The 15,674-nt window shown below is 39.7% G+C and overlaps 1 protein-coding gene across 4 annotated transcripts in view; it reads left to right on the top strand.

Annotated features, from left to right (window-relative positions):
- The window catches only part of LOC135492085 (cytosolic carboxypeptidase 2-like), a 75,534-nt gene that overhangs the window by 33,015 nt on the left and 26,845 nt on the right, over window positions 1-15,674 (top strand). For 3 of the 4 annotated variants that reach the window (XM_064778249.1, XM_064778248.1, XM_064778246.1), the window contains 11 exons: window positions 437-664; window positions 4,303-4,433; window positions 5,187-5,256; window positions 5,987-6,136; window positions 7,326-7,475; window positions 7,641-7,710; window positions 8,080-8,121; window positions 10,033-10,209; window positions 12,381-12,556; window positions 12,777-12,873; window positions 13,571-13,774. In XM_064778249.1, the coding sequence (XP_064634319.1) occupies window positions 437-664; window positions 4,303-4,433; window positions 5,187-5,256; window positions 5,987-6,136; window positions 7,326-7,475; window positions 7,641-7,710; window positions 8,080-8,121; window positions 10,033-10,209; window positions 12,381-12,556; window positions 12,777-12,873; window positions 13,571-13,774 (1,495 nt within the window). Of the gene's footprint in view, window positions 1-436; window positions 665-4,302; window positions 4,434-5,168; window positions 5,257-5,986; window positions 6,137-7,325; window positions 7,476-7,640; window positions 7,711-8,079; window positions 8,122-10,032; window positions 10,210-12,380; window positions 12,557-12,776; window positions 12,874-13,570; window positions 13,775-15,674 lie in introns of all 4 variants that reach the window. The other variant, XM_064778247.1, reaches the window with a different exon arrangement.

The following is a 15,674-nucleotide window of genomic DNA, read 5'->3' as shown; positions in this document are numbered from 1 at the left end:
AAATTCAGGTCCTGATTGGGTTCAGAAAGTTCGATCCCTTTCAGATTTTCAAACCTCACTTTTCAGATCTTCTTTAAAGTGATACTATGATGTGATTTACAACTTTGCGGAAATACGTCCGTTTTTAATTGTTGATCACAAATGTAAAGCTCAAATTTTCCATTTTTGATTAGATTTATTATAAAATCGCTGAATGTAAACCACCGCGACCGCGAAAATGTTCATGTTGTGACGTCATCAACGAAAACGGCATCGAAGCGAGACGTCCGGGCGGGATTAAACCATCAATTTCTAGAAAATGTGCATTTCGATTCGAAAACCTTACCGATTTATGAGAAAGTGACGTAGTCATTTGTCAAAAACAGCTAAAACATTATATGGTGAAATTTCACACGAGTTATACTTTGGCTTTAAATAGTGACTTTTCTCTTTTCAGTTTTCGTTTGAAGGGTGCAAGTTTAAGATGCAGAAGAGTAAAGAGGGTACGGGTCGTATTGTGATGTGGAACCTCGGCATCATGAACAGCTACACGTTAGAGGCGACCTTTGCCGGTTCGACGCTGGGGAAGAAAAAAGGCTATCACTTCTCCACGGCCGATTTTGAATCGATGGGCTTCCACTTTTGTGATACGCTACTCGACTATTGTGATCCCGATGGAACGAAGGTAGGTTTTTATGTTGGGTTACGTGATGTACTGCGCAGTTACGACTGGTGCATCCTCCTCCCGAATCCGTTGGCCTGGTGGTTAGGGCGTCTGCCTCGTGAATAAGGTCAAAGGTTGTAGGCCCGCTGGTAACCTCTTTCTGATGTGGCTGATTGGTTAGCGGCCAGGTAGTTGAATATGAGGTACAAACTGCCTTTTTGCCAGCCGCCTGACATTATAGAAAGGAGTTTGGAAATACAATGTCCCTCAAGCCAAAGCTGGCGTAAGTGCAGGGATGTCAAATTTCCTATTTTTGGCAAAGTTAAGATTTTTCCTCTTATTGAAAACTAAATTTGATAGCAGGAGGGGAAAGATCTTTGTCTCAATTCTCTATGGATCTTTAATTTTTCAAAATTGAACCAAAAGTAAGCATTTTATAGGCCTTTTTGTACAAGTGAGTGCTTATCAAAGGAGAAGATTTTTACAAGAAAAAATTTCAGACTTTTGCCTCTTTGGCTTCTCTGTAAGTGATATATATTGAAATAAACAGTTGATTTTCAGAAACTTTCTGCCATCAAAGATTTGGGGAAGATACCAATTGATGAAGAACTAACTGCTAAAGAAGTAAATCTTACAAAATTTGCCTGAATTTGTGAAAATATATTCATTTTGGTCATGAGTTATTTTAAAAGTTTGGCAGATTTAAAAAAAAAAAAAATTTCCGGAAGACTTTGAATTTTTTATTTGAGAGATCACAGGTGTTACTTGTTTTTATGATGCACTATTTTAGACTGGATTTTTGGACAATATTTTGGGGGAAAAAGTGTGTTTTTGTTGGCTGTGACATGACCTTTTGATTTTTTGTCAAATGTTGATTGAGCGATGTCAAGGACTTACGTGGCATGGTGTCAAGTCCTGTTGCTGGGATTTTGACAGAGCTATCTTCACCCCTGTCACAACGTGGCCTGATAACTCACTCATTTCCTCTTGTTGTTAACGAAATCAACAATGGATTTGACAAGAGACATTTGAGAGACAGTGGGAAAAAACCTGGAATTAGCTCTACACCAACGTTAGTAAAATACTTTTTGGTAAATCACTACTCTGAAATTGAATATAAAAAAATTGATATAAAATTTTGAAAAAAATATTTTTTGCAAAAAAAATCATTTTATGAATACTTCTATTAATGTTTTGAGGACATCAATGAACTTAGCATTATAATCTCATTTTGTATTAATCCCATTTATTTCAGGTTGTAAATGCTTTTTTGTATAAATTGTCTATAACTTGACTCAACCTCATCTTTCATTGGAAGACTTCTTAATCTCTCTCCTCTTCATTCTTCTCGACCCCTGAACCCCTCGACACTCTTAAATATCATCTCTCTCTTGATCCCTCTACACTCTCGACTAACATTGAGTTCCTATCCTTGGCCAATGAGTTGAGAGAAAGCAGCCATCGTCATCCTATCCAACTTTTGAAAGGATTCTGTGGACGTATTCCCCTGAAACAGTTCTACAGGTTACGCCAAAAAAAACTTGTAAAAATTTGGTCCAACGCGAGGAAAATTAAGCTCGCATTCACTGGCAGTATTGCCCTGAATGTTTGCATTTTCACAGAATTCCATAGTGTTGATGTGAGGTGATAAGATACTTTTACCTGTGCATATACAGTAGAACCTCTCTATTAAAGACACCCTTGGGACTGGGAAGTGCTATCCTTAATAGAGAGGTGTCCTGATTAGAGAGGTCAAACTGAATGGAAGCAACAAATTTGGGACCAAAACTAGTGTCCTTAATAGAGAGTTTGTCCTTTATAGAGAGGTGTCCGCTAAGGGAGGTTCTACTGTACTGTGTAGACCCTATTTAGTCAGTTGAAGGGCGCCTGTACAAGTGGCCTATATTTGGTGAAATAGGCCTATGTAAAACAGGCATACCAAAACCAGCCTAACAGCATCTACACAAATATCAAGATTTATGAGGTGACGACTACAGGGTGGCCCAGAAAGATTTCCCCTGGCACAATAGAATTCTATAATGTATACTTTGTGTGAGGGGATATAATTCTGGGCCATCCTGTAGAATGAATGGACTGGAGTGACACCCAGTGCCAAGGATAGGAACTGCACTCTCGATAAACTTAACTAATTTTGTTTTTGTCCCGTTTTCCTATTTCATGCGTTCATGTTTATGCTCTCAACATCATGATTCCCGGTAAATGTTTAAATCTCATCTCTCTCCTGCATGGCTCGACCGCCCTATTTTTTTTCGATGCACGAGACCCGATCACAATCTCACTTCGTCTCCGTTAAAACGCTTATTTCTCGCCAATTTTAGTGATAGATGAATCACCCGGGTGAATTTGCACCTCATATCCTGAGGGCATGCTTCGGTTTGCCTCATTTCGAGGGAGGTTCCTAGAAATGTCATCCATATCCACGAGGTCATCAGCAAATTGGCAGAAATGCTTAAATTTTGCATCGAAGTCACAATAAGATGGCTTTCAGGAAATCCTACCTCAAACATTGTCAACTTGAGTCGAGGCATGCCCTCGGGTAATGAGGTTCTGAGTTTTTACTCCTTTTGGGCCCAGCTCTGTAGCGCCAGCTAGGCAAAGAGGTCTCCTCATTTCGCCTGTCGTCAATTCTGCACGTCAAACGGCACTTTGAGCATGATAACAGAAACGGAAATGAAGGAATTCACTGCAACCACCCTCCATCCTGTCCCCTTCCTCTCTCTGTATCTTCTCTCACCTTTTTAAACCTGGCTTATCATTTCTACTGCAGGCTTCACTTTTGACAAAGACTTATATTCATCAGGAGTGTGGCTAGCTTTTTGGTGTTGGGGGAGGGGTGGTGCAAAAGACTCTGTGCTGGCCAAATGACACTTTTTGAAACTTTTGCTCAAAAACACGGTACGAAACAGGATTTTTGGTGACTTCTTGGGGGAGGCGTGTGCATTTGCATTTGTCCCCCTTCCCCTCCCCGACCCCGCTAGTTAAGCCCTAGTTCATTGTTGAACTAAAGGACAATCACGCCCTGCTCCTCCCCACCCCCGCTGGTTAAGCCCTAGTTCGTTGTTGGACTACAGGACAATCACGCCGCTATAATACCGACATAGATGTGTAAAACTGCACTGTTTATAGCCTCACGTAACATCACCTTTGAACACTTTAGTTGGGTAAATCCTCGAAAACGACGTCTCATTGTTTGAAGCAATGAAAATTTAAGTGGTCCAAAATGAAGCGACTTTTGTGTTTATTTGTAAACAGGAAAAACTCAAAAATCAAGGCATGTACAGTAGAACCTCTCTATTAAGGAGACCCTCGGGACTGACAAGTGCTGTCCTTAATAGAGAGGTGTCCTGATTAGAGAGGTCAAATTGAATGGAAACAACCATTTGGGGACCAAATCTAGTGTCCTTAATAGAGAGGTGTCCTGATCAGAGAGGTTGAATTGAATGACAGCAACCAATTTGGGACCAAAACTAGTGTCCTTAATAGAGAGGGTGTCCTTAATAGAGAGGGCATCCTTAATAGAGATGTGTCCGCTAAGGGAGGGTCCACTGTAAATATTTCCAGGTTTACAGTAATTTCGATGTGTTTACATCTGTAAATCGACTTTACGTTAAATTTGCGTCGCATTCGTATATTTTCAGTGTGCTCGTATCATTTGTGAATTGGAGGAGCGCGTCAAACTCGAGATCATCGCTCGCCTTGAGAAACAAGGGCAGGAGGTGGGGCTCGATGATGTCAATCTCAGCGATGCATTCTCAGATGCTGGCTCGAGGTACGATATTCTAAAACCTTTCCTTTCCTTTTAACCCTTTAACTGCCGAAATTTTTTTTCGTAATTTAAAAACTTTCCGATAACCTGTTTTTAAAAGACTGTAGGTTGAAACAGAGAAAGTTGGATTCCTCGAAATCGCCATGGAAACAATCGCCTGAGATGTTACAATGCCTATTAGAATTAAGTATAGTAAAGTGTATAGATATCAATTTTTCTGATAAAGCATTTAAAGCCTTAGACAGACTGCGTGACAATCTTTAAGTAATAACAATGAAAATAAGCCCTCTCCCTTAGCTTAGATATGTAACCCTTTTAGTAGATGTTCTGAATCTATGGGGGAACTATGAAAACAAAAGAAAAGGAAATTTATTATTTTGAAAATTGTTTGTTTTAACTGTCGTTGTTTACACCTTTTTCAAACTATTCTGTCCTCTGAGGCATTTCGTTCTAAAGTTGGCTGGCTGGAGAAGGTTCAATAGTCATTTTTGAGGGCACGATGGCCACAAAAGCAGTGGCCTTGGTTAAACCCCTAGCCTTGATGTGGCTGAATAAAACTGTCATAAGTAAAGAGCCCAAACTTTAGAACTTGCCTCAGAAAATTTCAAAATTTATAAAAATTTGTTTGTCCTCTCGGCTCAATTTTGCAGGCTCCCCTATCTATGCCTGGCACTCCACTCTCCATCCACAATTCAGAACTAGTTAATCGTATAGTTATGTTTTGCACTCTGCCAATAGAGTGTGCTCTTCTTACAGCGACAGCGGTGGTTCTGATAGCTCTGTGTCCGATGGCCTGCCGGTGCATCTGCAGTTTATGACGAAAGAGGTAAAGTAGGACCTCTGTGTTAGGGACAACTTTGAGTCTGACTAATGCTGTCCGTAATAGAGAGGTATCTTGATTAGAGAGGTCAGAAATAGAGTTGGTCAATTTTGGACCAAACTCAATATGAAGTATGGGAACAAGGTGATTAGAATGACAGAACTCAAAAAGTTGTGCTCCCTGCCAATTCAGATTATTGGCCTCAAAAGCCTAGTGGTTAACACTGCTGGCTACCACGCAATAGGACCCAGGTGAGATCCTGGGGAGAATCGAAGATTGTATTTCTGGATGGACCTGTGTAGGTTTCAAGGAACTAAAAGTCCTGGCTCTTCACGGTCCTTTGAATAAGAATGAAAGGACTTATCAGACACATTGGAATCCATTCTGAGCAATTGCAAAACTCAACTTTCTATCCTCAAGGTGTTGGGCATTCAAGCAAAAATGTGACCCGCTCTACCAAAACAAGGCGCTTGTCGCATCTGAACTTGACAGGTTGATACAGACTTGTTGTTCATTTCCCTATTGTAGACCTTTTGTGAAATCTATTACAAACTGATTTGGTCACATTTCACAAAAGGTCTACAATAGGGAAATGAACAACAAGTCCGTATCAACCTGTCAAGTTCAGATGCGACAAGCGCCTAGTTTTGGTAGAGCGAGTCACAAATTATTAGCAGACACATTTCAGGCCTGCCGGAAGTGAAACTCTTCTTAATTTATTAATTTCCGACTTCAGTTTGAGTCGAAGAAGAAGAAGAAGTTAAAGACGAAGAAACAACTTGACAGTCAGCGGAAGGACGCGAAGACGCAGAACGAGGCCGAGAGGTTGCATCGGGGCAGTCCGGGGTCGAGTCATCAACATTGTAAACAATCGGTTCCGCCTAAGGTAATGATGCGATCAAAGAAATTGCCGGCTTTTGAAAAGATATGCGGTTATTTTACACAAGATTTCACCCTGGCTGACCAGATCTATTGCAACGTCGAATCAATTCTTGAAGAGAATTGACTCGAACTTAAATCCAAATCCGCCATTGATGACGTCATTGGCCCCAAAAACGACTTTTGTGCTCGATTCTAAATTTTTTTGAAACTGCCCATTCAGATGTTAAAATCAGCTACAAACATTCTTTATCAGGCCACTGAGCTACATACCAATACACAATATCGCGATGTTAAAATATGTAAATATGTACGCCTATTTTGAGGAGAACTATTATGTTAACTTAGTACTGGTCTAGTTTGTCGCTGGTAATCAATTTCTGTAAAATCTGTTTTGTATTAACCCTGCTGCTCTCAGGATCAGGTTAAAAGCAAAATTCGTTGGCCGCTGTATCTGTTTTCGGCTGACAGTAGTTGTGTAACAAGATGCTGTGCCTGTAGCCGGGTATGTGAGTCGTAAAGTGTCTTGTACAGGTCGTTGTTTATGGTTAGCGGACAAATGTATGTTATGTAGGAAGGGTTTTGTGTGTTTTAGTGTAGTATAAACCCTTTCGCTGTCAGTGGTGATATAGCTCAAGATAGAAAATGTCTGAAAATCTGAAATCTCATTCAGATCATGAGAACTTTAGTATAATGAAAGTTTGATCCACGATTTCTACGACTGTTGTAGAAAAAGGGCCAAAATCAATCAATGGGGAAAAACACAAGTGTTTTCCCCCATTAAAGTTGCCTTAATTCCAATACAAAACTGAATAATCTCAAATGCACTTTCATTATACTCTAAACTTACTAGAATTTAATACATATGACAGAGTATAGGTGTCACTTTGGAATTTCGTTCACATTATCAATTTGATCAATTAAATCTTGGCAGTGAAAGGTTTAGCGGGGATTTTACCATATGTTTTAGTAATCAGGCGTCATAATTTATCTGAGTAACTGCCGTTTCTGACCCAACGAGAATTGGTACCGGTCAGAAATGCTCAGATTGTAGCGCTGGTTGAGAAGCATCTGTGGCCTACTGAAAGGTTTCAGGACAGACCCGAGCTAAAGTGTAAAGTCGGTTGATAACCTATATCGTAGTTGATATCAGACTATAAACCCGAAACTTTAACTTTCTTCCTCTTTCTTTCCAGCCGACTGGGACGCCGGCCCTCCGTTATGCTAGTCAGGGGGTAGGGTCAGCCAAGAGGCCGCGTTCCAAGGCAGAGGAGGCCAACAGCCGAGCGGGGAGTGGTGTCCCGCAGTTCGTCAAGGAGAGGATGGAGGAGAGAGAGAGTAAAAAGGTTGGTTGGTTGTACGATTTGTCCCAGCATTCGTGGAGAGTCATGCATTCTTGAGTTTTATGAGTAACTTGCGATGGACTCTACCTCTTGCCGAAGATTAGGTCACTAGGCCAATTGGCACCTAACCATAGTGGCACGTAAAAATTTGTTTTCATTTCGTTTCAGACCGAGTATATTGAGGCGCTCACAAATGCCATGAAGAATGGACTATTCGCGCCATTAGAAGGACCGTCAGGTATTTAATCTTCAATTCTCTTCATTGATTACTTTTTTTGCAGCACTTGTAACTGTTTTGATTTTATCACTTTCACAATCTTGAGAAAAAATTGAGTTAAGGAGAAATCAATAGGGGCCTATGTTGTTTGTGTAACAATATTTTCATACTCAAGTTGAGATTTTGGAATTTTTGAACCAACAGAGTAAGCCTATAGGAAATAATGTTGCCATTGGAATGTTCCACTAGAAAGTCAATTAAATAAAAGCTTGAGATTTAAAAAGATCTTAAAGTTTTTCCTTGGGTCTTTAAGTTTCTTGTTTTTCGTCACACACTGTATTTTCTATTTTTTCTTTGATTTCATTCAAAATATTACAATCTCAAATTCAGAAACTACACGTACACAACCTGCCAAAATAAATACTGGCACAGGTAGAAAATCTTATTATTAAATCTTAACCTTAACCTTCAAAACACCGGTATATTCTCCAAACGGTAGATTATTCGTGGCTGATCTAACTGAACCTTGTTAGTCCAGAAGTTAGCTTTAATACTCAATGTTTAGTTTATTTTGCCAAGCGTGTGCTTGAACCTGCTACAGACTGTTGCCCAGGGTTTTGACCAGCATCAGTCCTAAGGATTGACCATAGGGACTACCATTTTGACTAGGACTTGAAATCCTTAAAGTGATACTATGATGTGATTTACAACTTTGCGGAAATACGTCCGTTTTTAATTGTTGATCACAAATGTAAAGCTCAAATTATCCATTTTTGATTAGATTTATTATAAAATCGCTGAATGTAAATCACCGCGACTGCGAAAATGTTCATGTTGTGACGTCATCAGCGAAAACGGCATCGAAGCGAGCCGTCCGGGCGGGATTAAACCATCAAGTTCTAGAAAATGTACATTTCGATTCGAAAACCTTACCGATTTATGAGAAAGTGACGTAGTCATTTGTCAAAAACAGCTAAAACATTATATGGTGAAATTTGACACGAGTTACCCTTCAAGCAATCAGAACACTTTCAAGACGCTGTGAATGCCAATTTCAAGGGTGGAAGTCTGCTCTCTAGAAAACAAAGAACTGACCCCCGCCCTTGAAATTGACATTCACTTCATTCTGAAAGGGTTCTGATTGCTTTAGGATATCAGGTTCTAGTCAAAATGGTAATACCTATGGTCAGCCCATAAGTAAGTTCAGCACACTTTGCATATATGTTAGCTTTATCTGTTTCATGTCTTCATGAGAAAACGACCTCATCTTATTTTTTGAAAAAAAATCGGGATCGGAACTGAACTTGCATGAACTATTGACTTCTAATTCAGCACCACATTCTGCACTGAGTGATAACATCACGGATGTGCATGTATCATTGTCCTAATCTTTGGAAAATTGGCCACTTTTTTTGTAAAAACATCAATTGATATGAAAAAAGACTGGTTCCCTATCCTTGCAGTGCTAGTAGGCCAATCAGATGTTTAATGCCTAATGTAGATCACACTGGTTCCTCAAATTGAATATGCCGGCTAGAGGGACAATAGACTTACTGCATTCTATTGTCAATTGCAGCAGATGAAATTCAGGGGTAAGAGCTACTGAAAAAGTGCAAAAATTTTGATTGACAAAAGATTTTGGCAAGTCAGTTGTGGCCCAGAACTTGTATATTCAATTTGATGAATCAGCACAAGACTATGAGGAACCAGTCTATATTTTCAGTCCGCAGATTATTGCCTAGATATCTAACCTCGTCTACAGGTGATGTAACCCGAATGCAATAAACCAGCTTAGCATTGGTGTGGTAGTGTATCTCTGCACCTGGATTGAGGTTTGAACTTGACAATAATTTGAGGACTAGTGTATATTAAGTGTCATGCTTATTAGACAGGCCAAGGCTTAGTTGTTCAATCGGTATCAGCAGTAACCTTGGCTTTAAATCCTATTTACTATTGTAAATGAAATTTACTGAAGGAGGTAACGCTCAGTTGAGCAGATCCTGGCGTTTGTCGCTGACTCCGATTGAGCAACTGGGCCCAGAACAAAACTTGTGCACCACACTTACCTCATGACTTTGTTGTCAAGTAAGTGTGGTCAGCAGGTTCCTTCTGGCAGTGACGGATCCAGAGGCTGAAAAGAGGAAGGGGTTCCACCTGAAAATAAAAAACGGCAATGAATTTCGATAAATTGTCGCAAAAAACAAGGGTGCCTCTTGCTCTGACTCCTGGACCCAAGAACTTTGAGAAATTGGTCGCAAATAACAAAAGGTGCGCCCCCTATCTCAGACTTCTGGACCCCTGTCGGCCTCTTAAGATGCTAACGTTTGTCTGTTGTCCGCACAGCCCATGAGGTGCCTCACTTCCGTTACTCTCTGACCACCAAAGCCTCACCCACCTTCCCCATCAACCTGGCCAACCTGTGTCCCCACCACGAGCAGACGTTCGCCGCACAATACATGACGAATCAACTTAACGAGCCTGACGACACTGACGCGTACACGTTCGCCAGGAATGGCCAAGGTAATGATCACGTCACACCCTTAACCCTTTCACTACCATTATTGTTTCAATTGTTTCCCTTGTAATTAACCTGGAGTATTAGGGAAGGGTGATTTATATTCATTGGATGTGTTGATCTTAAACTTGTCCCGAAAAAAATCCAGGGTTCTCATCAAGCAATGCGGTAGCAGGTATTTGCTAAATCTCCATAGATGGCATAGCAAGTCCTGTACCTTTTCAAGGCCTGTGTGGTCTTTGTACAATGCTTACTACTGCTGATGACGTCGTGCCATATGACATCATGCCATCTCTTGTCAATTTCAAATGAGGTCATGCTGGACGTCTTACTGCTTAACAGAACCATCAGATGAAGTCACGACAAAAGTATGGCTCTCGCAAGAAACAGATTGATTTTGTTGTTATCACTTCGTTAGTTGTTTTTCTGGTATAAAAACTGACCTCCTATTGAGTCCTGAAAAGGTACACGGGCGACTGCACCCCCGCGCAGGAATTGTTGGGCCACAACGCCATTTGCTTGTCGTCAGTATTCGTCTCAAAATGTTGCAAGCATTGCTCATTTCCTTTGCATTGTCTGTAATGTAATGTTTGTTTAAAGGTTCAGCTGCGATTTTTTAAAGGGCCAGTGGCATTATTGAGGGCCAAGCACAGATGGGAATGTCAGGTTTACATGTTATGTTTAATTCCAGGTTTAGTTTAGAGATGGCACCACTGGCAAATTCCATCCTTCAAGTACTGATGTATAAAATTTTCATTTCTCTAGAGTCACCATCTAGTTGGTTACAAAACCAAGCATTTGCAAAGAAAACCAACATAGAACCATTTTTTGACGGGATTGACACCCCGCCGACCAAAGATCCCCCACCAGGGGGCGCCCGTCATCCTAGCCGAGAGGTGATGGCCCCCAGGGAGAGCTTTATGTACATAGTTAAGGAGACAACGAGTCTCCCGTATGTTGAATGTCTGCAAAATGAAGGGCCAGGTATTAGACTGAAATTTTCTGTGAAGTCGAGTGTCCTGTAGCTGATATTCGGTGTGACCTGTAATATAGCTGATATTCGGTGTGACCTGTAATATAGCTGATATTCGGTGTGACCTGTGATATATCTGATATTCCATGTGATGTGTGACCTCATACCTGTTTGTGAATGTTGTCCACCTTACTGAGTTGTGTATTCATACCGTACTAACACATAACCAGGTGTCCAGTAGATAAAAGATTTTAGATTTCCGAATTTTTTTATCCGGATCCGGAAAAATTGTTTCAAAAAAATTGTTTTTGAATATTTTGTTGAAAATGGCCCTGAAATCGTGACTCCTTTAGGCCCAAGAGCAATTTTCTGAAAATATTTTTTCAAGATTTTTGAAAAAGAATTTCAAACAAAATGATGCTGCTCCATGTTTTGTAAATTCGGTTTAGAATAATTGAATGTCAGAAATTTATTTTTGCTATATTCCATTTCAAATGTCAGGGCAGTTTCCATGAAAATAGAAAAGAAAAATTAATGATCATTACAGTACCTGTCAGCAAAAAGGTTGATCATAGGATTATAGGAAATTGGCTACCTTGAGTTTTTTTGTGTTATTTGGTGACTACTAGAATAGTTGGATGGTAAAATAGTTCAGGAAATTGCTGAGAAAACTTCTTTTTATTCAGAGTTCATGAGAAGCATTTGTATCAATAAGCTTTGGATCAATAGAAGTAAAAAAATTAAAAATAAAATTTTTGTTTTCTCAGCATTTTTCTGACATTTGTTGTTTGACGAGTGTACTAATGAATGTCCTATCCTGAGAAATGATGACAATTCCTTTTCAGATAGTTGACGTCAGAAGACATATTATCGTAAAATTGTGGGAAATATCGGCATTCATGTCATGACGTTATTTCCAATTATCATAATATGTGGGATGTTACAACAAAAATGGCATTAAATATCTTCTAGCGATACTAGAAGATTGTAAAGTAAATTGTCAATTTTTTGCGAGTGTCTTGTTTTTGTACATTTTGAAAATAGTCTCGATTCACGAAAATGATAATTGCAATTTGTTTTTAAACTGAGAGAAAATCATCATATTGGTGCTTTGACCTTGACCTTTATCAAAACATGCTTTGACCTTGACCTGCATGTGTATTGGTATACAGTACAAACTCATTCCTACTTCTTAAACTCCAGATGAAGATGACAAAACCATTCCGAGATATCGGTTCATAAATCGTAAAAATAGTGCCAAAAACCCGAGTGACCAGCGGCTGAATCTGGAAGTTCGTCCCTCGCAGCGCCATCTTTTAGAGTTAGCGGTAGCTCATCAGCGACAGCAGGATTTCTTGCAAATGGAGTCCAGAAGACAGGTTCGTCAGATTTTGCAAATTTCTTACACATGTGACCCGTCACAGCAAAATGAGGCACATCTCTCATTGAAATTACCGTTACGGTTGTCAAAAATCGAAATCGAAATCGAAATCATGCAAAGTTTGTGATGACAAAAAACCAGGAAATAAAATGGAAGTGAATATTTCCGCGTTTACATTAATTTTCTTGTAATCGATACTAATTGCTTTTGTTTCTCAGGGCACAGCTGACAGTCGCAAAAGCCCAATCAGACAACATCCCCCGCCGTTTGACGAGAATCTGGAACGGGAGAAGTCACATGACTATGTCAAGAGGGGTGAGTGTTGGGCATTTATCTTTCACGCTCTGGAGAATCGACATCCCACATCCCAATGCGCTTTGAAGCACGTTTATTAACTCTTTTGCGATGGCAGCCATATTTTCTGTAGCTGCCATCTTGTGTTGGCAGTTGTTACCGATCGTTAGCCTCATAGCATAATTGCCTAACTCATATTAATTTTGAAGGTTTTGAGAACAATTACAGAACCATTTTTTTAGACAACGCTTAGGAAATTTTTATTCGAACTTTAACAAAAACTTATAACAGATGTCTCAACATTTTTTAAACCATTAAATAAGTAAACAATGCTTGAATAACACAGAAAAGTGACATAGACATAAAATTTTCACATTTTGGCCAAAATATGACTTAGGCAATTATGCTATGAGGCTAATGCAATAACGAACATTATGGAGTGTTTCACGGTCAGCCATGCTGAAACGCAGAACATAATTTGTCTTGCCTGACTTAACTGAATCAAATGCTGTCACGGTCATTTTGGCTTGCTTTCTTTCGTCTGTCCCTCCAGCAGGCAGGTGATGACGTCACGTGAAACCACTCTATTGCTTTCTCATATTGAAAAGTCAAAACTGTTGAAAAGTTTAACCACTGTTTAACCCAACTGTTAACTGTTATTCATGACTGCTACTGAACCACTGCTGATCTTCATGAGAATAATGTCGTTATTTTTCAGGCCATTCTGCTAAAGGCAGCGCAAGTCGTCCACGTGTCCCCTCTGCGACCCCCATGTATATGGTAGGCCCGACTTCGACCAGTCCCCCCAAGAATCCAGAAGATTTTGCACCCAATTTCAATAATAACAGTAAGAGTGCGAACGGGAAGAAGGCCCCCAAGGCAAAAAGTCGGAGTCATGGAGATCTTAAACACGCCGAACAAGGTAAATACGAATTCAATCATGAGATACTGAGATGGTCAAAATAATAATCAAGCATCTCAAGGATTTAATCGCTGTGCTCAGTTTGTCAAATTATTATGGTTGAGGTGCCCTGCAAATGAGTGATTTTTGTCAACGCGACCTGAGATCAGGATCAAATATGCCACAAAAAGCTCTTATTTGGGGTGGTCAACGCAACCGCTGAATTTTTGTGTTGCTTTATTTTTTTAATGCGGGAAAACTTGAAAAAAATTTGAAAATTTGAAATTTTTATTTTTATTGACATAAAAATTTCTTTTGATTCTCCAGTCAAAAAAGTGAAGTTTTTTCAACTTTGATTCGCAAAATCTGTGAAAATGAAATGGCAAAATCTGTGAAAATGAAATTTAGCGCTTTACTGAATACTGAAATCTTATCATGACTTGAAACCGTGCAGATGACTGTCATACCCTGGAGCTGAATGAGCACATGAGGTCTCTGGCTTTGCGGAAAGTCAGCCCCGGCACCTCTAACAGCCTGCAGGACAAGTTCAAACTCCGCCTTACCGGGCATGGCCAGCCCGATTCCCGCCCAATTTCTTCTAAGACGAAATTCCGTAAGAAAAATGGTCGCAAGAGCAGATTAGGTAGCAGTAAAGTGATGAATGTTTTTCACTGTTTCGTTTGGAATGACGGATGTTGCACTCGCTCAGTTACTATGAACATGGTGAACCGCCAAATTTTTGTGCGCATTTTGCTTTGCTGATTTTGCAAATAATCTCAAATATTGTACAAATTTTGAGAAAATTGCCAAAAAATGAAAAAATTGCCAAAAATGAAAAAAAATGAAATGAAAAAAAATATTAAAAACTTGCTAAAAATGAAAAAAATTAAAACATCTGAAAAAGTTGAAAAAATTGCCAAAAGAAATTTTAAAATTTAAAATTTTTAAAAATTAAAAAAAAAAAATGAAAATGAAAATTTGGTTGTTTACAGTTGTTATATGAATAGAGAGTGTTGCTGGCACAAGAAATTCCCAAAATCAATTGAATTGAAACCTTACGTAATCAAATTTCCTGTATCCTATTGTATTTATTAATCAATTGTGTCATGGACTTCTTCCCCTTAGTTTCGTGTCAACCAATCTTGTCTTTGTCTAAATTCCCTCACACAATTAGGTATAGTTTGGGTTTATTTCCACCCACATTTATAGCCACTTTCCAAATTAACGGAGATGTTTCATATTTTGACAGTCCTTTACTTTTGCAGACGTTTTCTGTGTCTTACACTTGGCAACAGATGTTTCCCTCAGTACAATTGGCAACAGATGTTGCCATCTGTACACTTGGCAACAGATGATGCCCTCAGTACAATTGGCAACAGATGATGCCCTCAGTACAATTGGCAACAGATGTTGCCCTCAGTACACTTGGCAACAGATGTTGCCATCTGTACACTTGGCCACAGATGTTGTCCTCAGTACAGTTGGCAACAGATGTTGCCATCTGTACACTTGGCAACAGGTGTATAAACACACAGTACAATTGGCAACAGATGTTGCCATCTGTACACTTGGCAACAGATTATGCCCTCAGTGCAATTGGCAACAGATGTTGCCATCTGTACACTTGGCAACAGATGTTACACACAGTTAGACAGTACAATTGGCAACAAATGTTGCCATCTGTACACTTGGCAACAGATGTTGCCATCAGTACAATTGGCAACAGATGATGCCCTCAGTGCAATTGGCAACAGATGATGCCATCAGTACAATTGGCAACAGATGTTGCCATCAGTGCACTTGGCAACAGATGATGCCATCAGTACACTTGGTAACAGATGGTGCCATCAGTACAATTGGCAACAGATGCTGCCCTCAGTACACTTGGCAACAGATGATGCCATCAGTACACTTGGCAACA

Source organism: Lineus longissimus, chromosome 8 (genome assembly GCF_910592395.1).
Source record: "Lineus longissimus chromosome 8, tnLinLong1.2, whole genome shotgun sequence".
Classification (NCBI taxonomy): domain Eukaryota; kingdom Metazoa; phylum Nemertea; class Pilidiophora; order Heteronemertea; family Lineidae; genus Lineus; species Lineus longissimus.
This window is presented reverse-complemented; position numbering and strand designations above follow the sequence as displayed.